The sequence below is a fragment of the Urocampus carinirostris genome, chromosome 6 (genome assembly GCF_059441175.1).
Source record: "Urocampus carinirostris isolate Australia breed hairy pipefish chromosome 6, RoL_Ucar_1.0, whole genome shotgun sequence".
In the NCBI taxonomy this organism is placed as follows: Eukaryota; Metazoa; Chordata; class Actinopteri; order Syngnathiformes; family Syngnathidae; genus Urocampus; species Urocampus carinirostris.
This window is the reverse complement of record NC_142354.1, coordinates 11,970,289-11,996,369: the sequence shown is the minus strand read 5'-3', so window position 1 is coordinate 11,996,369 and position 26,081 is coordinate 11,970,289. Positions and strand designations below refer to the sequence as shown.

The following is a 26,081-nucleotide window of genomic DNA, read 5'->3' as shown; positions in this document are numbered from 1 at the left end:
TTTATTCACAATTGATCGAACTCATGATTGAACTGGTATGTAAAGAACAATCTCAAAAGGTGATCAAATGGAACGATTTGTATTCACAGTTAATAACTTAGTAAATTAAACTGGTGAGTACAAAAAGTGATTAAAGTAAGTAAGTAATCGCAATTAATCACCAAGTTAACGCACAATAAATATGTGTAGCCCCAAAAAATCTAAATGTGATTGATTTTATTCATTTTTATTGACAATTAATCACTTAGTTAAATACGTTGGTATGTACAAAAATGATTAAAGTAAGTGATTTTTATTCACAATTATTTACTCAGATAACTTATAATGAAAATGGTATGTAAAGAACAATTTCAAACTGTGATTAAATGAAGTGTTTTTTATTCACAGTTAATCGCTTAGTTAATTAAGCTGGTATGTACAAAAATAATTACAGTTGGTGATTTTTAATCCCAATTAACCATTGAGTTAACACATATTTAATTGGTATAGATAAAAAAAACTCAAAATGTGATTCAATTCAGTGATTTTCATTCACAATAATCTCTTACATAACTCACAATTAAACTGGTATGTAAAGAACAATCTAAAAGGTGATTAAAATGCAGTGATTTTTTATCACAGTTAATAACTTAGTTAATTCATAATTAAACTGGTTTGTGTGAAACAAAATATTTTTAAAAACAATTGTACGTAAAAAAGTGATTAAAGTTAGTGATTTCGAATCGCAATAAATCACTTGGTTAATTCATAATTATATCAATATGTAAAAAAAAAAGTTAGTGATTAATCACTCGATTAACTCATAATTAAACTGGTGTGCAAAAAAATCACAATCTCAAGTACTTAAATTACAATCAATCACTTCATTAACTCATAATTAAACTAGTACAATGTACAAAAAGATCCCAAAGATAATTAGAGTTAGGGATTTCCAATCGCAAATAATCACTTAGTTAACTCAATTTAACTGGTATGTAACAATAACAAATCCCATACTTTTTCCTCCACTGTACTCTATTTCTGAAATCACTTTTTTTGTGGACAAAATCTCCGACGCCATTTGAATTCACTTCGCGTCTGTCCAAGCTAACAAGACTTATTTGCTAATCCTAGCGTTAATCGTCATTAAAGGTTAGCAAAGCTAATTTGCAGGACTAGTAATGCTAACATTAATGTCCCTTGCATCTGATCAGCGCAGCTTGTTGCTAATGCTAGAAACAGCGTTAGCATTGGTGTCTTTCTCCGATTTTGATCAAAGGTTTTTTAAGCCATTCCATAGCATCATCACTAATGTTAGCGGCTGTATTAGCGAAGATAACCATGTTAGCGGTGGTTGAGCTGCCAATGTGAAAGGCCCTGCAGCTACTCAGTGTGGCGCTAAGCTAGTGCTAGCATCATTGTTAGCATCAGCGGCTCTGATTTTTAATGAATAATTTTAATCCATTCCACAGCTATTAATAGCACTAACGACACTAGTCACGTATCCTAGCGTAGATCGTAAGTAACGCTTTAAGCCGCATAATTAGCAGCTAGTGCTGCCAACATTACCAGCCCTGATACATTTGTGGCTTGCTGCTAATGTTAGCACCAGTATTAGCCTTCACTGATTTTCCTGAATATTTTTAACTTATCGCCATTGATGTCGACAAAGATCAATGGCACTAGCGACACTGTTTACTGATCCTAGCGTCAATCTAGCATTAACATCTAACAGCACTAGTTACAAATCGCAGCGTTGGTTCCTACCAATCTTATCTGCAGCATTAGCAAAGTGCTGCTAACATGAACAATCATCGCTTTTATTCAGCGTGGCTTCTTGCTAATGCTAGCGTCAGCGTTCGCTTCCTCTGATTTTGGTGGATAATTTCAACCGACAATGGCACTAACAACACTATTTGCTAATGCTAGCAGCTCCATCAGAGAAGCAAATTAGTGGCACTTGTGATGGCAAGATTAAAAGCACTCCAACCTACTATGTGTGAACTGTTAGTGGTGCCAGTGCAAACGCTAGCATTAGCGACTAACGAGAATAGTCGAAAATTGTAGCATCAATCTCCGCTAACGCTACCAGACGCATCAGCAATGTTAATTAGCGGTACTTGTGCTGCCAACATCAACGGTCCTTACTCTCACTTATAAGGGCTTGCCGCTAATGCTAATGCAAGCACTAGCATAAGCGACTAAGGACACTAGTCGAAAATTGTAGCATCAATCTCCGCTAATAATATCAGCCGCATGGGCAAAGTCATTTAGTAGCCCTTGTGCTGCTTACAACGGTCCTTACACTTAATGGGGCTTGCTAGTGCTAGCATTAGCGACTAATGACACTAGTGGAAAATTGAAGCATCAATCTCCGCTAACGCTACCAGCCGCATCGGTGCTGCCAACTTCAACGGTCTTTACACTTTCTTAGCAGTGCTTGCTGCTAATGCTAAAACAAGTGCTAGCATTAACTACTAACCACACTGGTCCCTAATCGTAGCTTCAATTTCGACTAACACTGGCAGCAATATCAGCGAAGCTAATCAGCAGCACTTGTGCTGCTAACAGTAACAGGCCTCGTACCTACACAGAGTGACTTGTTGCTAATGCTAGCACCAGCATTAGCATTAGCGGTTTCCTCTTTGATGAATCGCTTTAACCCATTCTAAAATTCCTTCAACTTCCGGCGCCGTCACGAATGGCAGCCACTCCAGCAGCTCCCGTGTTATTTTCGCTACTTTTGTGATTTACTTATTTTTTTTTGCTTACTTTATCAGTGCCTTGCAACACTTGGATTACTTTCTATCCTATGGATATGGGTTTCAACTCGCAAAAATACGTATATTCAAGAAACCTACTCCTCGACCTGAAGAACTCTCGAGCCGGCACGGTCCCGCTTTTACCTAACGAGGTGAGGCGACCCTACCGGGGTTGCAGAGCCGGTGCTAAGGTAAAGGCTAAGCGGCTAGCGGCGAAGTGGCGATATAAACCCACGGTACCGTCCATAATCATGGGGAATGTCAACTCACTACCGAATAAGATCGACAAACTGGCTGTGCTTGTGAAAGACATCAAAGCATACAGGGAGTGCAGCTTGCTTTGCTTTACGGAAACGTGGCTTACGTCTAGCATCACGGACGCTAACATCGCGCTAAACGGCTTCTGCGCTGTTCGGGCTGACAGAGGGACAAAAGTCAGTGGGAAGCGCAAAGGAGGGGGACTGGCTATCTACGTGAACACGAGGTGGTGTAACCCCGGGCATGTAAAAACAAAGATTTCTATCTGCTGCCGTGATGTCGAACTTTTGGCTGTAAGTCTTCGTCCCTATTACATGCCCAGAGAGTTTGGACACGCCATTGCTGTCATTGTTTACATCCCACCGCGCGCTGATGCGGAAGTAGCGTGTGACGTCATCCACTCCGCGGTGGCAAAACTTCAGACGGAGGCTGCAATGTTAATCTCTGGGGACTTCAACCACGTGACTCTTGATAAGACACTGCCCTCTTTCGTCCAGTATGTGAACTGCAAGACCAGGGGAAATAGGACTATTGACCTGCTGTATGCGAATATAAAAAATGCATACAGCGCTAAACCACTGCCTGCCCTTGGAAAAGGAGACCACAACCTCATTCTGCTTAAACCACAGTACAAACCAAAAGTGAGGAGGCTACCAACAACCACACGCTCATTTAGAAAATGGTCCACCGAGGCAGAGCAGGCTCTGAGAGACTGCTTTGGATGTACGGACTGGGATGTCCTGCTAGGGTCCAGCAGTGGGGACATTGAGGAGATGGCAAACTGCACTACTGACTACATTAAGTTCTGCATGGACAATGTTGTTCCTATAAAGACTGTACGCTGCTATGCCAACAACAAGCCCTGGATCACGAGCGACATCAAGTGCCTTCTGAACCAAAAGAAGAGGGCCTTTAAAAATGGTGATCATCAGGAGCTAAAACGAGTACAGAAGGAGCTCAAAGTCCAGCTCCGGAAAGGAAAGGTGCAGTACAGGAGGAAGTTGGAGAAAAAGCTGCAGAACAACAACATGAAGGAGGTGTGGGAAGGGATGAAAACAATTACTGGCTGCAGCACAAAGCAGGGTGTGGATGTGGATATAGATGTGGGGCGAGTCAACCAGTTGAACAACTTTTTCAACAGGTTTGACCACTCCGCCTCATCCTCACCCCTGAGTAATGCAGCTGTCCTTCCCCCTCCCCCTCTGGACACTAGCATGGAAGACATCCCCCCACTAAAAATAACTTCAGCCCAGGTGTGTGGAGAGCTGAGAAGGCTACGAACCAGCAAGGCAGCTGGTCCGGATGGAGTATCCCCCCGACTGCTGAAAGCCTGTGCGTCTGAGCTGGGAGACCCTCTACAGCGCATCTTCAACCTGAGCCTTGAACAGGGGAGGGTCCCTCAGCTGTGGAAAACATCCTGCATCATCCCAGTCCCAAAGAAATCAAGACCTGAGGAACTCAACGACTTCAGGCCGGTCGCCCTGACATCACATGTGATGAAGACCATGGAGCGGCTGCTGCTGCACCACCTGAGGCTACAGGTCCGTCACGCCATCGACCCACTGCAATTTGCTTACCAGGAGAAGGTGGGAGTGGAGGATGCTATAGTATACATGTTACACCGATCCCTCTCTCACCTGGGGCTTCTTCGGCTCGGCTGGGGCTGTGAGGATTACATTTTTGGACTTCTCCAGTGCCTTCAATACCATACAGCCTCTGCTACTGAGTAGGAAACTGACAGAGATGGGAGTTAGCTCACACCTTGTAGAATGGATTACTGACTACCTGACAGGCAGACCCCAGTATGTGAAACAGAGGGGCTGTACATCGGACACTGTGGTTAGCAGCACAGGATCTCCCCAGGGGACCGTTCTCTCTCCGTTCCTATTCACTCTATATACATCGGACTTTAAGTACAACTCTGAGTCCTGCCATGTGCAAAAGTTTGCCGACAACACTGCGATCGCGGGATGTATCAGAAACGGGCAGGAGGAGGAGTACAGGACATTGATTCAGGACTTTGTCCGATGGAGCGACGCAAACCACCTGCACCTAAACACCACCAAGACCAGAGAGATGGTGGTGGACTTCAGGAGAACCAGAACTCACCCGGTTCCTGTAACCATCAAGGGAGAATGTGTAGAATTTGTCCAGACCTACAAATACCTGGGTGTGCAGCTGGACAACAAACTGGACTGGACTGCCAACACAGAAGCTCTATGTAGGAAAGGGCAAAGCCGACTTTACTTCCTCAGAAGGCTGGCCTCCTTCAACATCTGCAAAAAGCTCCTGAAAATATTCTATGAGACAGTAGTGGCAAGCGCCCTCTTCTATGCGGCAGCGTGTTGGGGAGGCAGCGTCAAGAAGAAGGATGCCTCTCGTCTCAATAAACTGGCTAGGAAAGCGAGCTCTGTTGTGGGCAAAGAGCTGGACAGCCTAACAACAGTAGCTGAGAGACGAGCACTGAAAAAGCTGAGGTCAATCATGGACAATCCATCGCATCCACTACACAGCATTATCTCCAGACAGAAGAGCAGTTTCAGCGACAGACTGCTGTCACTGTCTTGTACTACGGACAGACTGAAGAGATCTTTTCTTCCTCATGCCATGAGGCTCTTTAACTCCACCCGGCAGAGTAAAGGCCCACATTAAACCACACCACCTACATTGGATATTACCGAATCTTACTGCAATATGTATTCTGTGTAGCACTATTTAGTTACTCTATATAACACGCTACAGTGGGCATTTGCACGTCACACTGGGTATTTGTATATTGTATTCTTTTGGCTTTATTATTGTACTGTTCTCAGCTCAGGGATGCTGCTGGAAATGTGAATTTCCCTTAGGGGATGAATAAAGTATCTATCTATCTATCTATCTATCTAAAGTCGTCACTGGTACTAACAGCGCCAGTCACTAATCATCTAAATAAGAATAGAATAGAATTCATGCACACAGAACGAAATATCGATACGCCTGACGCGCAATGTTAAACTGTAGCGAGCCGATGCAGCCGAACAGGGCGCCGCCATTTTAGACCCAACTGCTGTGTTGGGAGTCATTAGGTGACCAAACCCCCCAATTCCAACCCTTAATGCCGAACGCCAAGCAGGGAGGCAATGTGTATCAATGTTGTAAGTCTTAGGTATGACTCGGCCGAGGCTTGAACCAGCGACCTCCCAGTCTCGGAGCGGGCGCCCTACCCACAAGGCCACCGAGCTGGTGCCCATCTCTACTGACGCTAGCAGCACATCAGAAATTATAACCGCACTAGTGGTGCTTGAGATACCAACATTATACACCATTTTACTGACTCAGTGTGGCTTGTTGCTAACGCTAGTGTTAGCATTTGCTGCTTATTCGGATTTTGGTGAAGAGTTTTAACGAATTACATAGCCGTCGTTAGCTAATCACCTACTTAATGGCCCTCACACTTACTCAGTGTGGCTTGTTGCTAAAGCTAATATTAGCAATAGCTGCTTTATCGGATTTTGGTGAATAGTTCTAACAAATTCCATAGCCGTCGTTAGCTTATCACCTGCCTAACGGCCCTGGCACATACTCAGCGTCGCTAATTCTATTATCAATCGCCACTAATGCTACTGTCTGCTAGCTGGACTAGTGGCACTTGAGCTACCAACATTAACAACCCCTGATACCTACTCAGTGTGGCTTGTATCGAATTCTAGTGTTAGCGTTAGCGACATCCCCTGATTTTGGTGACATTTTTATGTTCCATCAGTAATTAAAATACATTAATTTCCTGCCAGTGGATGTTTTATTCATTTTCCCAGCGAGTGACTCACCGGCACCGGTGGCGTAGGCTCGAACGCTGGCGTCGGTGCGAGGAATCGAACCCGAGTCGACGGAAGCGTTGTCGTCGTCTTGAGAGCATCCGGCCTGGATAGCCCTCAGGTAACTGTGGCTGCGGGAACGGAAGCAGGTGGGCTCCGGAATGTCCGGAGCTTCCGGGTTATCCTGAGAGTGAGAACGGAAATCTCGGAAGATGGAGACGGAGCTACGATCTTCGTAATGATGACTCAAGTCCAGGTCTTGAAGCTGCGCCGTCAACAGAGCAAAATCGAGCGTCAAATAAGAAAAGTAGCCACCTGGAATATTAATTTGCTCGCAGCAATAGTTGACCAGGGATGATGGATTGCAGCTGCACAAGTGCAGTTCATTTAGGCTTAAAGAACAGATGCATTACACAAATTATCTCTCTCAGGCTGTGCTTTCAGAAATACTTAATTGGGGATAATGGATCGTGTCCGCACAAGTGGTGTTTTTTTTAGGCGGAAAGAACAGAAAAAAGAACCGCCACCCACGACACAAATTTGCTCTCTCGCCCCCCGCAGTCGATTGGGGATAATCATTTGTAGCCAAAACAGTTCAGTTAATTTAGGTGAGCCACAATGGCACCAGCGAGACAATGGCATCAGCAAGACGAAGAGAAGAAAAATGTGTTGAGCCGACCCCTGCACTTAGCAATAGTCAACTGGGCATAATAGATTGCGTCCACAATTTTATGCGGGCCAGAACAGCATGTCTCATGACTAAAGTGCATTTTGCCGGTCCCCGCTCGCAGCAACCTGGGATTGGGCATAATGTATCTCAGCCGCATGGGTACAGCTCATTTAAGGCCAAAATACAGTAATGGCAAAGGGTAGTGATGTTTGCTTTACAAAAAAATAGCATCTTCTTCTTCTAAACTGAAAAGTTGCAGATTTTTCATTGCTCAAAGCTATCGTAGTATTTGTTTGATGACGATTAGCCTCTTCTTTATCTAGAAAAAAGAACTAGCCATTCTTCTCGATGAAAACTATCATCATCATCGTTTATAAGGGAAATAACTTTCATCTTTGGTGAAATTTATCGGAGTGTTTTTCAGATGAAGACTATATTATTTTTCTTCTTCACAAAAAATCGTTATATTTTCTTTGAAAAAAATTAGCTTTTTTTTACGATAAAAACAGCGTCTTCTTCTCTGAATAAAAAAAACTAGCATTGTCTATTATCTAAAAAGTAACTTCTTATTGGCGAAAAAAGTATTTTAATTGATTTCATGTATTAACGTCGTTTTCGAACAAAAAGTAGCTTAAATAATACTGTTATCTTTTGTTTGCTGAGGAATAATGTCGTCCTTTTTCTGATGAAAACTACCTTTTTTTTCGGCGAAAAATCTAGTGTTAACTTTTCGCTGGTGAAAATAAGTGTAGCAATTTTGATAAACATTAGCTTCTAATTCTTCGTAAAAAAAGTAGCGTAAACCTTTGCCAAAAATAATCGGTTATGAATGAAAACTAACTTCTTCTTTACTAAAACTAGCGTTATCTTTTCAAGACTGAAAATTAGCAGTCTTCTTTGCTGAAAACTAGCTTCTTTGGGGCGGCAGTAGCTCAGGAGGTAGAGCGATCATTTTAGGATTAAGGGATCCCAGTTCGAATCCCGGCTTGTCCGTGTTACATGCCGAAGTGTCCTTGGGTAAGACACTGAATCCCCAATAGCCCCAATAAGCAGGTTAGCGCCTTACATGGCTGCACAGATCACGGCCGCTATTGGGAAATGTGAAGCACAATGTAAAGCGCTTTGGGAAGTCATTGACTTGAAAAGCGCTATATAAATGCAGATCATTTCATTTCATTTCATTTTTCACTGAAAAATTTGCATTATCCCTTCTCGTCTAAATATGTACTCAGTCTTTTTCCAACAAAAACCAGCTTCTTCTTCTTTGCGAAAAACTAGCGTCAACGCTTCTGAGCTCAAAATTAGTGTAGTGTCGTAGTTTTTGTAACGAAAACTTCTACTTCTTCGCCAAAAAGTAGTGTTAGCTTTTCTCCGCCATAAAAGCTAACTTCTTCTTCACAATAATATTTTCTTGAATAAAAATTAGCATAGTCTTTATCCGATGAAAGCTAGCTTCCTTCTTCTTCGCGAAAAACCAGCGTCAACTTTTCTGAGCTGAAAATTAGTGTAGTGAAGTAGTTTTTGTGGTGAAAACTAGCTTGTACTACTTCAGAAAAATTCCATTATCCTTTCTTGACTAAAAATGAGCATGGTCTTTATCTGAAGAAAGCTTGCTTCTTCTTCTTCTTCTTGAAAAACTAGCGGCAACTCTTCTGAGACGAAAATTAGTGTAGAGTATTAGTTTTCGTATTGAAAACTAGCTTCAACTTCTTTGCTTAAAAGTAGCGTTATAGTGTTTCTGCCATGAAAACTAACTTCTTCCTCTTCATGATAAAATAGCATTATCTTTTCCTAACTAAAAATTACCATATCCAATGAAAAATAGATTTTTCTTCTTCACAAAAAATTTGCATTACCGTTTTTTTGGGCCAAAAATTAGCAGTGTTCTTATGATAAAGACTAACTTATTCTTCTTCGCAAAAAAATCCCAGTGTTATCCTTCTTTGTTGGAAAACTAGCTTCTACTTCTTCGCCAAAAAAGTAGCGTTATCTTGTTCCTGCCATGAAAACTAACTTTTTCACAATAAAATAGCATTATCTTTTCCTGACTAAAAATGAGCATTGTCTGTATCTGATGAAAAATAGCTTCTTCTTCTACACAAAAATTAGCATTACCGTTTTTGCTAAAAACTAACGTTACTATATGTTCTAACAAAAATGAGTAGTGTTTTTAAAAGAAAACAATCACCCTCTTCTTCTTTGCCGATAGAAGGCGCTGTATCCTCTGTAAAAGATTTGTTTTCTTCTTCTAGGGCCAAAAGGTACTTTTTAAGCAATTCAGTTACAGGACCTCCCCAAAAATACAATTTATTTTCCGAAACCGTAAATTTGTGTGGTGTAATAAAAATACATTACAGATAAAAGTAGATGAAAGTCGTTTGATGGCAGCATGGAGAAAACCTCATCAAATATTCATCTTGTACTTTTTATTAGCATAACAAAATCTGTGCGATATAAATTGGGAAGCGCTAACCTGTCCGGTGCAGCTGCGTCTGCCTAGCGTGCTGCAAGCCTGACTGAAATTATCTTCGTCCCAGCGCGGCGGGGGGGTGCCCCCCATGCGGTCTAGGTTGTCCAAACTGCGGTTGTTGGCCAGTTCTCGGAGAGACGGAAGACAGCTGAGGGACAGAAAAAAACAGACATGTCGTCTCAAAGGATGATGCGTACGTCGATGGTAATCTACGAAAATCGATATTTACAATGTCGAGCGAACCATTATCTCTGTTGACCGTTAAATATGTCAAAAGTGCCAGTGAAAGAGGTAAACCATTTGCAACACAAACCCAGTTGGTCAGAGCTCGTGTAAGTGGCTAACTTTAACGGCTAGCTAAGTGACTAAAAAGCCCCCAAAAGGCACCAAAGGACATGACAAGGTATATTTACATGGAGCAGCTAATACTAACAACAGCGTCCGGCAGCAAGCCATACCCTGCAGCCAAGTGGCAGTCATCAGTAGCTAGAGAAGGAAACAGTGGTATAAAGTAGAAGATGAATTACGGGTCTCAGCAACGTTCAAATGCATGAACAGCTGTGGAAGGCGAGTGACACCGAAAGTCGAAGCAATAGCGGCGAACAATAACAATAATAGGTTGTGGTGAACCACAGTCTGCAGCTAAGTGGATGACTTGAGTGGCTAGAGAAGGAAACAGTCGGAAAAATATCGAGGGTGCTTGAATCAAGATCTTTGCAACTTTCGCTTGCATGACCAGCTGTGGAAGGCGAATACTGATGAAGGACGATGCAGGAGCAGCTAATAATAACAATAACGGTTAGCTGCAGCCAAGTGGCTGACATGAGTAGCTAGAGACGGAAACAGAGGAATAAAGTAGAAGATGAATCACGAGTCTCAGCAAAGCATGACCAGCTGTAGTAAACAATCCCGGTCCGGCGGCAACGTTCAAATGCATGAGCAGCTGTGGAAGGCGAGGGACACCGAAGGTCGAAGAGGAAGCGGCAAACAATAACAATAGTAGGTAGTGGAGAACCACAGTCTGCAGCTAAGTGGATGACATGAGTGGCTAGAGAAGGAAACAGTCGGAAAAATATGGAGAATGCCTGAATTAGGAACTTTGCAACGTTTGCTTGGATGACAAGCAGTGGAAGGCGAATGACACTAAAGGACGAAGCAGGAGCAGCAAACAATAACAATAACAGGTAGATGAGAGTCAAAGTCTACAGCTAAATGGCTAACACGAGTGGCTAGAGAAGGAAACAGTGGGAACAAAATGGAAGATGCCTGAGTCAAGAACTTTGCAACGTTCGCTTGCATGACCAGCTGCGGAAGGCGAGTACTGCTGATGGACAACGCAGGAGCAGCTACCAATAACAATAACGGCTAGCTACAGCCAAGTGGCTGACACGAGTGGCTAGAGAAGGAAACAGTGGGAAAGAAATGGAGGATGCCTGAATCAAGAACTTTGCAATGTTCGCTTGCATGACCAGCTGTAGAAGGCACTGAAGGACTAAGCAGGAGCAGCTTACAATAACAATATCCTTAGCTTGTAACCAAGTGGCTAACATGAGTGGCTAGAGAAGGAAACAGGGAAAGAATATAGAAAGATGCCTGAAATACGGTAATCGGCACATTCAGGGCTTAGCTATGTGCTGGTAAGTGCTAAAAGGAACAGGCTAGCTTAGCAAAATGGTCATTCGGGGTGCCTTGGTTTTAAGATGTCAGTTACTTCAAGTTGTGCTTTTAATAAAATTTTTGAAATAGTAAACGTGTTCTTCGCATTTCAATCAGCGGTGCATGATTCAAATGAATAAAGCATTTTTACTATGCAGTACACACTGGGACACCATCAACCTAACATGCAAAGCCAAGAATTCAAAATGGCGGCAAACAAGCGCTAAAGACAATTTTCAAGTGATTGTCTTTACTCCATGGCAGCCATCAAGGAGAATGCTAGCAAACGTGGGAATTGTTCCCCAGCCAAACTACAAAATTTCCCATGAGGGGGGCAGGCCTGTGACTGACCTGCTCGTCGAGCCACCCGATTGGTGGAGGGAGGACACGCTGTGGACGGGCGACCACATTGCGTCGAGCTCCCCTGCCAAAACCGAATATTCCGACGTCCTGCTGCTAGCGTCCGTAAGAGAGCCACCGGTTAGTCATTCCTGCATCTTTTTTGTTTCACACCAATTGCTTTCCTTTAATTCAAAAACTTGATGTACCAAAGGTCAAATTATACAGGGAGTGCAGAATTATTGGGCAAATGAGTATTTTGACCACATCATCCTCTTTATGCATGTTGTCTTACTCCAAGCTGTATAGGCTCGAAAGCCTACTACCAATTAAGCATATCAGGTGATGTGCATCTCTGTAATGAAAAGGGGTGTGGTCTAATGACATCAACACCCTATATCAGGTGTGCATAATTATTAGGCAACTTCCTTTCCTTTGGCAAAATGGGTCAGAAGAGGGACTTGACAGGCTCTGAAAAGTCAAAAATAGTGAGATATCTTGCAGAGGGATGCAGCACTCTTAAAATTGCCAAGCTTCTGAAGCGTGATCATCGAACAATCAAGCGTTACATTCAAAATAGTCAACAGGGTCGCAAGAAGCGTGTAGAAAAACCAAGGCGCAAAATAACTGCCCGTGAACTGAGAAAAGTCAAGCGTACAGCTGCCAAGATGCCACTTGCCACCAGTTTTGCCATATTTCAGAGCTGCAACATCACTGGAGTGCCCAAAAGCACAAGGTGTGCAATACTCAGAGACATGGCCAAGGTAAGAAAGGCTGAAAAACGACCACCACTGAACAAGACACACAAGCTGAAACGTCAAGACTGGGCCAAGAAAAATCTCAAGACGGATTTTTCTAAGGTTTTATGGACTGATGAAATGAGAGTGAGTCTTGATGGGCCAGATGGATGGGCCCGTGGCTGGATCGGTAAAGGGCAGAGAGCTCCAGTCCGCCTCAGACGCCAGCAAGGTGGAGGTGGGGTACTGGTATGGGCTGGTATCATCAAAGATGAGCTTGTGGGGCCTTTTCGGGTTGAGGATGGACTCAAGCTCAACTCCCAGTCCTACTGCCAGTTTCTGGAAGACACCTTCTTCAAGCAGTGGTACAGGAAGAAGTCCGCATCCTTCAAGAAAAACATGATTTTCATGCAGGACAACGCTCCATCACACGCATCCAAGTACTCCACAGCGTGGCTGGCAAGAAAGGGTCTAAAAGAAGAAAAACTAATGACATGGCCTCCTTGTTCACCTGATCTGAACCCCATAGAGAACCTGTGGTCCCTCATCAAATGTGAGATTTACAAGGAGGGAAAACAGTACACCTCTCTGAACAGTGTCTGGGAGGCTGTGGTTGCTGCTGCACGCAATGTTGATCGTGAACAGATCAAAGCACTGACAGAATCCATGGATGGCAGGCTTTTGAGTGTCCTTGCAAAGAAAGGTGGCTATATTGGTCACTGATTTGTTTTTGTTTTGTTTTTGAATGTCAGAAATGTATATTTGTGAATGTTGAGCTGTTATATTGGTTTCCCTGATGAAAATAAATAATTGAAATGGGTATACATTTGTTTTTTGTTAAGTTGCCTAATAATTATGCACAGTAATAGTCACCTGCACACACAGATATCCTCCTAAAATAGCTAAAACTAAAAAAGCCCCACTCCAACTTCCAAAATATTCAGCTTTGATATTAATGAGACTTTTGGGTTCATTAAGAATTAAGAACATGGTTGTTGTTCAATAATAAAATTAATCCTCAAAAATACAACTTGCCTAATAATTCTGCACTCCCTGTATATATATATATATATATATATATATATATATATATATATATATATATATATATATATATATATATACATTTTCTAAGCCAAGTTCTACCCATAACCATTTATTATTGTCACGGTTGCCATGGCGCCCAATTGGCCCCGCCAGTGTGGCGCCAGTGTGGCGCCAGTTGCGGCTTGTTGACAGATTGGCTTCCCTTCCATTTAAGCTCAGTGCTCTCACTCTTCCTTGGTCAGTCCGTCAACAAACCTCTGCCCCACAAGACGTGGGTTTCGACTTGGTCCTGTTTCCAATTGGTATTTCCTGTCCGGTATTGTTCCCGTTTATTTTGTCCTGTTTAATATTGTTTTCCAGTTTTGTTCCCGTCTAGTTTGTCCTGTTTAATTCGATATTCTGTTTTGATATCATTCCTGTCTGTCCTGTTGTTTAATAACGGTTTCCAGTTTCGTTCCCATCTAGTTTGTCCTGTCTATGTTTGATATTCTGTTTTGATATCAGTCCTGTCTGTCCTGTTGTTTAATATCGGTTTCCAGTTTCGTTTCTGTCTAGCTTGTCCTGTTTAATTTCGATATTCTGTTTTGATATCATTCCTGTCTGTCCCGTTGTTTAATATCGGTTTCCAGTTTCGTTCCCGTCTAGTTTGTCCTGTTTAATTTCGATATCCTGTTTTGATATCAATCCTGTCTGTCCCGTCCTGTCCGGTATCGACCCCATCTCTCCGATATCTGCTCGGGCAATAGGTATCGATCTCGTCGGTCTCTGGCTCCATGTCTTTCCACGCCAGACTGCTGCCTAATGTGCATGACTCCCCATTTCCCGTAAAATGAAAGGCTTTTGTGAGAAACGTCACGCATTTGGGTCCTGATCCTGTTCCGGTTCATGACAATTACAGTGTAAAAAATTGTTTCTTTGATTTAATGATATTTTATTTTATATTTGATTTAGAATAATACTTTCCCGAGTAAAAAAAATATTATTCCTTAAAGTGATCCTTTTTTTTTACATTGTATCTCGAGTAAAACGGGGTGAAACAACTTCAAATAAACAAAAATATATGATATGGAAGACGGCAGACAATTTTTCTTTTTCTTATTTTGTCAGAAAAAAAAACAATTAATGATATCATAAACAAAATAGTGACACTCTTTATAAAAAAAATATAACCAACTATTTTGTTCTATGTCTTTTTTTGGGGAAGAATAAGAAAATATATACAATAATACTGTATTTTTACGAGGGGTTCAACAATACTTAAAATTGTGTTTGCTGACTTCTTCATCGAGTAAAACAAAAAATATGAACACTTAAAATGACCTATACTTTTTTTTACATCTTGTATTTCTGGTAAAATAGTAAAAAGTAATAATGATAAAATAAGCACCATCATATGATGAAGATAGCAGATGTTTTATTGTTGTATATTTCTAATAGTAATATGAAAGAAGCAACACTTAAAATGAATATTATTTTCTTCCAAAAGGGAATTAAATTTTTCTGCTGTGTTATAACTGTCATGATTTGCCAATTGCCCTCACCTGCGCTCACTTGTTCAGCCCCAGCTGCCACTCGTTCCCTAATTTGTCCTCTTCCAATTTAAACGCGTCATTCTCGTTCACCCCTGGTCAGTCTGTCAGCGAACCTCAGACATAGAAGGCAACAATTTGTGACTCTGGCTCCTGTTTTGAACTCGACTTGTTTCCTGTATCGATACCCGATCCAAGCTCCATTCCCTGGTCCCGGCTACCCGTATCAGGCCCGATTTTATTTCCTGTATCGATCCCCGATCCAAGCACTGTTCTTCTGTCCCGGCTACCCGTATCCAGCCCGATTCTATTTCTGTATTGATCTCCGACCACGTTCCGTCTCCCGTCCCGGCTGCCCGACTTGTTCCGATCTCCGACCACGCTCCGTTCCCCCGTTCTGACTCATGCGGTCCACAACCCTGTCTCGGCTCTCCAGCCTCGCCTGCCCGCCTCGCCATCTGTCATTGGCCGTGTGGGCTTCCTGTTCCACCTGTCCAGCGAGCACCAGATCGCTGTCTTTTTCCCTCTCCCAGACTTCCCCGATTCCTCAATAAAACATTGTGTGAAACGTTACGCATTTGGGTCCAAAGCTTGTTTCGGTCGGGACAATAATATTAACAGCTAACCTATCTAACCAATCTAACCAATCTATTTATGAATTATTTAATCATGTATACGTTTTATTCACTAACTTGTCTCGTAATTTTTAACCATGCAGTAAAATAAGAAAACAAATAGAAATAAAAACATATTTTACTTGAAGTTTATTTCTTAACATATGTTTATTGACTTTTTTTTTCAAGTAAAACCAGAAACACATTACTTAAAATGAGCAGTATTGTCTGACATAATAAATTAATTATAATATTGCCATACAATTTAGCGAAGTTGGCAAATTTTTAATTTTTTGATCATTGCAAACTTTCTTACAATGGTTATCATTTTTTTCGCTTCTACCCTTAGCATCATTGCGGTTCTTGGGACAAAGAAGTAATAAATACGGTACAAAAAATACAATATTCTATTACCAAGTCGCAAAGACTTTGCAAAGCGTACAGTATTCTGAGCTGAGCAAAGAAAGAGAAAGGCATAGTGGGAGGTATTTAAGCCAAAATGACCAATAGCAGAAAAAACATGTTATTCCACAATGTAAAGTTGTAAATCAGGCATGCCGTATGCCAAGGATCGACTGTACCTTGAAATTGTCATAGAAATACAGCAAAAATGGATAAACAAAGGTTGAAAACAGAATACGATGAAACACGGCAGAGTCTAAATAACAAAATGCATCATTCATGCATATGAAACTGCAGCTTATTCACCCTCTTTGGATTGTAAATATGCTACGCTAACCTATTCTGTAACAAATCAGGCTACAATCTTTATGCAAATGAGTTTTGAAGTGGCCTCGAGTGGCTGCCTGTTTTCAGTGCACTCTAAGGAGCTTCGTAATTAAATTCTTATTGTTAAAATGTAGCGTCAGACACTAACGGGCGCTTTGACAGGCCAATTGTGACAAATTCGTACTTGCGTGGGGGAAGTTGGTCACTCAGCGAATGCTGCGTGGCCCTGAGGTAGCTCTGGCGGCGAGCGGCGGTTTTTGGCGAAGGTTTGGGGCTCCCCTCCGAGTCCTCGCTGTCCTCCATGTCTGCCATGGCTTTCACATAGCTTCCGCTACGCATGCGCCGGCACGGGATTTCGTGAGGGCCCCTGCCGCGGCCTAGCGAGCTGCTCCAGTCCCCCTGCAAAAAAAAATGTCTCGGTTTTATTTGCCACAAAAAGTGAAGGGTCCTAATTTATTCAGTATTTAAGGACTGTGCCAACAGTAAAAGCCGTTGGAGCGTCGAGTTCCCTGTTCCTGATCTTCTTCCTGAGTAAACGTGGACAATTTGTTTTCAACACAAAGGAAAGGCTTTTCATTCCAGAGGCTGCAAGCTACTTGTTTGTTATTGAGTTTTTGGGATTATCTAAGGTCTGTGCTCACAGCAAAAGCCGCTCGATCGTCATATGACCTGAAGTCCAGAATAATGGTGAGTCCTAAATAGGTGCATTTTGTCTGAGAACCAAGGGCAGGATCCTCATTATAAAGGCTGAAAGCTATTTTTTTTGTTACTGATTTTTGAGGATAATTTAAGAATTGCGCCAACAGCAAAAGCGTTGGAGCGTCGATTTCCCTGGATCTGATCTCTTGCCTGAGTATACATGTCATCAACCCATTTTTGACTTCCTGCAGTCAAAAAAAAAGAACTCCAGAATAAAGAGAATTTTATCACAACGCCAAGGTAAGGCTTTTTATTCTATAGGCTGAGAGCTACTTTTTGTGATTAAGTTTTAGGATTATTCTAGGACTGTGCTAACAGCAAGAGCCGCTAGAATCAAGATCGTCGTCTGCCCCTGACTTCCTAAAGCCCAGAATAATGGCAAGTCCAAAGTAAGTGCATTTTGTCGGAAAATCAGGGGTAGGATCCTCACTCCATAGGCTGAAAGCTACTCTTTTGTTACAGATTATTCATGACCTGTGCCAACAGCAATAGCAGTAATATCTTAGTCTGTTCTCGAGGTACCTGATCTCCAGTTGGATTATACCTGTCCTCAATTTATTCTGGACTATAGGCTGAGGGCTACATTTTTGTTACTGATTTGTTAGGATTATTAAGTTCTCTGCCACAAGTCCTTGTCCTGTTCCTGATCTATTGCCAGAGGCATAAATCGATTCTGCACTTTCTTAAGTCCAGAAATAGTCCATAAGAAGGGCATTTTGTCACAACACGAAGGGAAGGATCCTCATGCTACCATATAAGCTCCTTTTTTGTGACTGATTTGTTAGGATTATTTATGGACTGTGCCAACAGCAGAAGCTGCCGGATTGTTGTTTCCCCTGTTCCTGATATACTGTCTGAGAAAACCTGTCATCGATCTATTCTTAACTTTCTGGACTGTGCCAGTTGTGAGTTTATTCCCCGTACTGTTTAATGTAACTCGTTTTCTCCCATGTGCCTTTTGTTGATTTCCTTTGCCCCCAAATAATTTTTAAGCTCACGTGTCCGCGTTTGGGTCCACTTCACAAAAACGTAATAAGCACAAAGGGCAACCAATTTATCATGTTATTACTATCTTATTACCAGGTTGCAATGTTAGCACTATACGTGTGCTAATAAATTAGACAGGGTCAAAATCGAGACCAATTTACATGCAAGGGTTTGAGATTGGTGTATTGTGATTGGATAGCTACTTCCTAGTTTGACTCGTAGCAATGCGTAAAAATCCCGGACTATGTTTCAAAATATTAGCTGATTCGGTTTAGCGTTTTTTGCAATCTAGTACCAAAATATTTATTTTAAATTAGAACAAAGGGTATAGTTAAGTCAGAGCTTGCCAATAGAATTGAGGAGAGAATAACACTCGGCTTTATTTAGAACAGCTGGCGAAACTGACGGAAAGTTGGCTGGGTCACGGCGACTTCTCCAACTGTCTTCGGGGAAATTGCGTCATTTTGGGGAATCGAAAGAGGACGAAACACTCCGAGAAAAACAACACGTCATCGCTGGCCGGTGCTGTTTAAACACAGGGTATAAAAAAGCTGATTGTCTTTTAGACGAAGGAGAACGCGGTTTGAACGCTGACGAATGTTAATAAACGACATCTCCCTCTCCGTCAACTCTCTGCTTTTTTGTGTATATTTTTGGGGCGAGGTGCATGTACGGTCTGCTCCGAAAAGGGTCGCTGGGGATCCTCACCGCTGTTGAACTGAAGTTTAAAGGACAGTGCATGTGCCTTGCATGTACCCATCAGTGAGTTTCTGCCTATACGTTTGTTAAACACTGTTAAGACTGTAAATAAACACAATTCAATCTGAATGGTATTAGATTTTTGTACCCATATATTTAATTTATTAAGGCTTTATGATTTGCTGTGTTATTATCCATCCCTCCATCCATTATCTGCACCGCTTATCCTCAGTAGGGTCGCGGGGGTGCTGGAGCCCATCCCAGCTATCTTCGGGCAGTGGGCAGGGGATACCCTTAACTGGTTGCCAGCCAGTCACAGGGCACACAGGGACAACTCACTCGCTCATTCATACCTAGGGACAAGTCGGCTAGGCCAATTAACCTGAGATGCATGTTTTTGGAATGTGGAAGGAAACCGGACTGCCCGGTGGAAACCCACGCAAGCACGGAGAGAACATGAAAACTCCACACAGGAGGTTCAATCTCATGACCTCAGAACTGTGCCGCACATGTGCTAACCACATCTCCGCCGTGCTGCCCTCTGTTATTATTATTCTGTTTATTTAGGACTGATCTTTTTATTTATAATATAAATATTGCGTTTCAATTTTTACATTTTATTTGGAATAAAAGATAATATATTTTATGTAAAGTGGGCTTAAACTTCTTCCTCAAAAAGTCTGTATTTCTAAACCAGATGGACGGTGGAGCTATCATTTCTTTCTTAAATGCAATAGTTGTACGCACTACTTTTCACCTGTAGCAACTTTGCTGCTTGCACTGACTTTCTTCGGAGGCATAATTAGGGGCTAAAACACTTATTACACCTATATTAAAAGCGAAAGCAAAACAAAGCACGTCCACATGCGATAACAGTTGGTCACGAAAAGAGCGATCTACACCCGTACGCCGCTCAGCATCGCACCCTAGTGTACGCACTCACGCATTACCGGCGTTTGAACTCCGATTTTTTGACCGGACAGCGAAGCAAGAATTTCTTGACATTTTTGGTCGGACACCGATTTGTTCGAACTGAGAGGCATTCGAAAACCGAGGTTCCACTGAATTGGTACCGCCCAACGGGGTGTTTCTTTCTTTCTTTCTTTGTTCTACTTAAATAAAAACAGTTTGGTGGGGGAAGTGCCCCCCAGAGTTAAGGAGCACAGCCAAGGAGACGGACTTGAGTAAGTTCCTCCTCTCCTGGCCCCTCCCCCTCTCCAACTGCAGTTGTAACAAGTCAAATGCCTGGTGTATCTTTTTTAACGATTAGTTAACTCTAAAATAGCTCTCCCACAACATGTAGGAGGTCGATTTAGACCCCACATTTTACCACAGGGGTATGTTTAAATAAGAGCTTTTCTTGGGGAAAGCCCAATGTGGCCCAACCTTACCAAGACCCTAGTTCCGGCGGCCGCCAAGTTCATTGAGTGTGAGACCCCTGTTCCAAACTGAATAGAACGGCTACTATGTACCATTATTTTTGGAGACTTTCGAGCTAATATTGTGATAGCGCCCACAAGCAAGTCATAATAACTGTCCAAAATTGTGACTTACCCTTCGGCCAACCTGCAGGTAATTCCGGGTCAGGTCTTGTTGGCAGGACCTGGACTTGAGCAAAGACCTGTCAAGAGTTGCAGATCCCTTCTGGATGATTTGTCTAGGTTGACCCATAGTCAACGCCGACCACGACCCTCCTTTCATGTACTCGTTATCGTTTATTAGCACGTTTCCGTTTCCTCCCGCGCTCGTAGGTACGGCGAGGGTCTGGTACTTCATGTCGTTGCTGCTTTTCGAAGAACTCACGGTGTTGTAGCCGCCCTGCATGTACTTGTTTTGGTTCTCCAGCCCGGCGGACCGTCCCACTGACATCACGGTGTTGTGGAAGCTGCTTACGTCGCTACTGTCCAGATCGTCGGAACTCCAATAACCCGACATATTCGAGCGAGGTCGCCGCTTTGCATCCGATTTAGTCCCACGATCTTTACTTTTGGCCCTGCGGTTGTGCTTCCCTCCGTCGTCGGTTCCGGACGAGCCTCCGCCGCTACCTGTGGAGCGTCCGTTGACGTTCCCCTTCATGTGGTGGCTCTCCAGCGATTGGGACTTGGCGAAGAGCTTCTGGACCGAGTGAAGCATGTAACGAATGCGGCCGGGACTGTCGGTGCGCTGTTTCCCCGAGGCCACCGCCGACGCTCTTTGGAACTGTAATGTACTGAAGCCGTCACGACCGCCTGGTAGATGCTTCTCGAAATCCAAAAGACTGAGCGGCATCTGATTCTTGGTCATGTGATGCGAGATGGTAGCCGAGCCGCTGGTAATCATGGATGTCCGTCCGGCGAGTTCGGCCATGCCCATACCGGACCCCATGCCCAAAGACATGGAAGCTCCCAATGTCCCGGTTCTCATTCCGCCAATGCCTTCTACAGGAGGTGAGAAGTCCGATGGATCGTAGGAGTTGTAGTGGATCCGGGGGAAGGTGCTGCTGTTCGAAAGCTGATTATTGAGGGGCAGCAGACATTCCGGGGGAAGAGACCCAGGGTTTGCTGACTGGTAAAGATGAGGGTCCATCGCGCCATATTGGTCCATGGTTGGGCTCAGAAGGTAGGGACTCCTTGGCATGGTGCTGGTCTTTTGAGGGTAGAGGGCCTGTAAGTGGGTTGGAGAAGGCTCGCAGGAGTCAGACAGATGTCTGGTATGGCTGGTCCCCAGACCTTTCATGATGGCGAGGAGGCCCTACCCTCTAGTTTACCTCCAGACTGAGAAGTTGACTCCTACAAAAAAAAGGAAGAGAAGAATTTGCATAAAAAACTACAGGCAGTCTAAGCCAGACATCAAATTATTACAAGTTAGGAGTTAATACAAAGTTCTTCTGTGGACTGTCCATGTGAACAGATATATCTTCAACGTACAGACACTGCCCTACTTACGACCATTTGACTTACGTCAAACCGTAAATACGAACATTTTTTTGGGGGATGTCGGAAAATATCCAGACATTGCTGTAAGTTCGATTTTATATTGTGTCCACCTTTTTCCGAGAAGAGGACATTACTGTAGTGCTTCTTTCCGCCGCTACCGGTGTGTAGCGCTGTAAGAGGTCACCCAGCATCCACCCTGAAGAAGAAATACACTTCCTCTTCCTAGTTCGTGTGTAAACATAATATACTGTATCTCCAGCGCGCTAAGAACTTTGACGCTTTTATTGCTTAATATCTTGTGCATCCATTCAATATGGTTGGTGTAAAGTTTAAAGAAGAGGTGAGCCGTTTCTTTTGAAATGAAAGTGGAATAAGAAAGCTTGATGCGGTTGACAAAATAGTTGGATCGCTTCTTTTTCGTCCACTTTTTACCACGGAGGAAGAAGTCGCCTCACTCTTGAAGCCCATCTTCCAAAAGTAATTTAAACTTCACTTTAGATAGGTAGATAGATAGATAGATGGATACTTTATTAATCTCTGTAAGGAAATTCACACTTCCAGCAATATCCTTTTGTTAAAAAATAAAAGATATAGAATACAAAAATACCCAATATAACGTGTTGTTTTAGAGTATTTAAATAGTGCTACGGAAAATACATACTGTATTAAAAATAGGGTAATATGCAAATGTGGGGTTGGGGTTTAATGTGGGCTTTGACTCCCCCGGGTGGAGTTAAAGAGCCTCATGGCATGAGAGAGAAATGAGCTATACAGAGCTCATTATTTTATTTCTAAATGTTTATTTTTCAGTACAAAACAATACAAGTTACTCATACAAGCCTTAAATATACTTCTATAAACCTTAAACATACAAAATATAGCACTGAAACGACTTACCAACAAATTCAACTTACGAACGATCGTCGTTCATAAGTAGGGCAGCGTCTGTACATACAAAAAGACAGTAGACCCCCGGCATACATGCATTTTTTTTTAAATTTCACAGACAGCCAAAAGAGGGCGCATGAAGCTGTTCTTAGTCACAAAAATGAAGAACCTAGAAAAAACGTTAAACTTTCATCACCATTTCAACTTCAACTTATTGAGTGTGCCCAAATCTTATAAAATTCAAACGTCGCAGCGAATGTGCATCTGTAAAGTTACGACTCTAAGATGTCTGTCTGCTATTGGTTGACGGCATATAAAATGCTTGTCTGCTATTGGTTTGCGTAACGACATCATTAAAATGCTGATATGCGATTGGACAAACTCCCTCCCATAATGACTTTCTCTCTCTTTGTTCAGTTAAGAATTGTGCTTTTTTCGTCAAGACTTAGCGATAGTAATTGTGTATTTTTGTACTATATTTATTGCTATGGACCACGAGGCTTGCAGTGGTGCTAAAAGGAAACAAAGTTTGCTATTATCAAGGACTACAAAGAAGGCACATGACTGGCTCGCTAAATGGATGCAACTAATAAACAACCGGGGCTAATTTTTCAAATAAGGAGGCGCTTATAGCTAAGAAATCTTCAAAGGGAATAATCCTCCTTGCAAGTGGACGTTTTAAAATATAGCTTCATTTTGATCTGCCGTCTCCTCCCTCTCTCTGCATCCACCCGATAACTCCACTGTACCAGCTTAAGTCACACCAAGGGTAAATTGAATGCCATTTTTTCTTAACTTATCTATCTATTTAGAATGTTATTTCATCATGTACATTACACATAAGTAGTTTTACTAATATATACCATTTTGTTATATGAATATTTTTATCTGGGGTACCAGCGGTACTTTTTTTAAAATCAGCAAGATCCTTTTTAAGCAAGGTCAAGTAAAAACAGTTTTTTTTATGTCCTCCATGTACTCCAGACCTCGAGTGATTCCGCTGACAACGACACAAAATACATTTTGTTCAATTTGCGCTGGGGTGGTAGACCCCATGTTTTTCCTGGAAAAAAAACGTAATTTCCACGCCTTTGTTGGGCAAATTGGATCATAAAATGCAAGAACGGAACCGGTACGCTCGACTCATTCAGAGCAAATAACAACGATGCAGTAAACAGGCTTCGCGCGATACATCGTGTACCGTAATTTAATTCTGTAATGAAGTTTCATGTAACGGGTGTGGCACGACCTCCATTTTGCATGGATAAGTGCACCGGTGGCTTTCTTTGCACATTTAATGGCATTTTAAACTCGACAGAATTAAAGTCAACTCTGGTAGCTGTTAGCATATAACCGCTAGCATAAAGTTGTTAGCATGAAGTCGTAGGCACGTAGTTTTTAGCATGTAGAAGTTAACTTCAAGTTAGATGTACAGTCCTTTTGGTAACCCCCCCTCCCCCCGTTTTTAAATAACATACTTCATGACCAAGAGTAGGGTAGTCGTTTGTCATGACCAGAACGGAAACGAGACCCACTCGCGTAACGTTTGTCACAGTTTTATTGGGAAGAAGGGAAAGGAGCGCACACACGATCCAGTGATCGCGGGGAGCGGGTCGCTCTGAACGCGGAAGTGGGACTTCCGTGGCGAGCGATGGCGGTGTCGGGAACGGAAAAAACGTGTCAGTAGCCGGGATAGAAGAGCAAAATCGTGATTGGCAAGTGATGGCGGTGTCGGGAACGGAAAAAACGGCTCAGTAGCTGGGATAGAAGAGCAAAAACGTGATCGGAAACAAGTCGAAAGCCAGGAGAGGAGAGTAGAAGTGGTCTGGATCAAAAACGGATCGTTATTCAATGCGGGGGGAACAGACGTGGTCGAGATCAAAACAGGTCGTAATTCGGGACGGGAGAGCAGACGATCTAGATTAAAACGAATCGTAACGGGAGACAAACAGGAGCAAAAAACTGAACAGGAGAAAAAAGGCGGAGATTCGCAGACGGACAGACAAAAGGGGACTGACAGGACCCAGTTTAAATACTAACAGGGAGCCAATCTGTCAACAATCTGCAACTAGCGCCACACGGGTGGGGCCAATTAGGCGCCATGGCAACCGTGACATTGTTGGCATGGAGACGTTAAGAATAATGAGATGCCAGTACCATCCTTCTTCAGCATCTCTTCTTTCGGTTCCTGCTTCCCCCACATGGGTCCATATCCCCTGAAAGCCCTTTGTGGTAATTTGTAAGAAAAGTAGCTCTCATCTTCAAAAAGGTTAGAAACCCTGACTTACGCTATATAGTGATGCACACAACTCAACTGTCGCGGGAAATAAAATGCAAATATTCTGCAGAAAGCTTCCAACACATGAGGCATTTTTCCAAGATGGCTGGTTAAAGACCCGAATAACTGCGAAAATGGAGGGAACGCCGTATAAATCAAAAGTGAGACGATGTGCTTGGCTGCAAGTCCCCGTTATTAGCATGCTCCAGGCTGCAGACTCATTTAGCGTCATTAGCGTGGCTTCTCCGAGTGCCATCTCCGCTGATAGGGTCAAATCCGCTAAATCCTTTTACAGCGCGTTAGCTAACCGCCTCAGATGTGGTGGTGGCACGCCACTCACATCGGCTTAACGCCTGTTCTCCGATGTGTCGGCCGGCACCATTCCCCGGAGTATAAAATAAGTGTACTCCGGAACTTGGACTTAATGAAGGTGTTTTGCCGCTTGAGAGAGAAGGATAGAGAGAGAGAGAGAGAGAAATAGAGAGAGAGAGAGAAAGAGAGAGAGAGGGGGGGTGCAGAGGTGTATGGGGTAAAAAGAGGTAAAGAATGGGAGAAAGAAAGACAGAATCAGATGAAGAGTGAGGAAAAGAGGAATCGCAAGAGAAAGGGAGAGAGAATTAGATGAAGAGAGCAAAGAAAAAAGAGAGAGAAAGAGAGAAAGATAGAATAAGAGAGAAAGAAAGATGGAGAGAGAGAAAGAGATAGAGAGAGAGGGGGACAGAAAGGGGTAAAGATAGTAAAAGAATTGTTAAAAGAAAGACAGAAAGAGAAAATGAACAGTGAGAAAAAGAGAGGAATTGTGAGAGAATTAGAGGGAGAATTAGATAAAGAAAGAAAGAAAAGAAAAAAGATAGAGAAATAGGGAGCGAAAGATAGAGATAGAAAAAGAAAGAGAGGAGGAAAGAAAGGGGCAAAGATAGAAAATGAAGAGAGAAGATGGAAAGAGAAAATTAAAGACTGAGAAAAAGAGAAAAAAATTTGTCAGAGAGAGAACGAGAAATACAGAGAGAATGAGAATGAGAGTGTGG

General features: G+C 42.7%; 1 protein-coding gene across 7 annotated transcripts in view; it reads right to left on the bottom strand.

The window, feature by feature from the left end:
• dlgap4b (discs, large (Drosophila) homolog-associated protein 4b) overlaps positions 1-26,081 on the bottom strand; it is a 144,837-nt gene that overhangs the window by 35,676 nt on the left and 83,080 nt on the right. For all 7 annotated transcript variants that reach the window (XM_088337890.1, XM_088337889.1, XM_088337894.1 and 4 more), the window contains 4 exons: positions 20,527-21,740; positions 16,772-16,986; positions 9,940-10,084; positions 6,809-7,061 (listed from right to left, as the gene is read on the bottom strand). In XM_088337890.1, coding sequence (XP_088194016.1) covers positions 6,809-7,061; positions 9,940-10,084; positions 16,772-16,986; positions 20,527-21,687 — 1,774 coding nt within the window. In that variant the 5' untranslated portion in view covers positions 21,688-21,740. The remainder of the gene's footprint in view (positions 1-6,808; positions 7,062-9,939; positions 10,085-16,771; positions 16,987-20,526; positions 21,741-26,081) is intronic.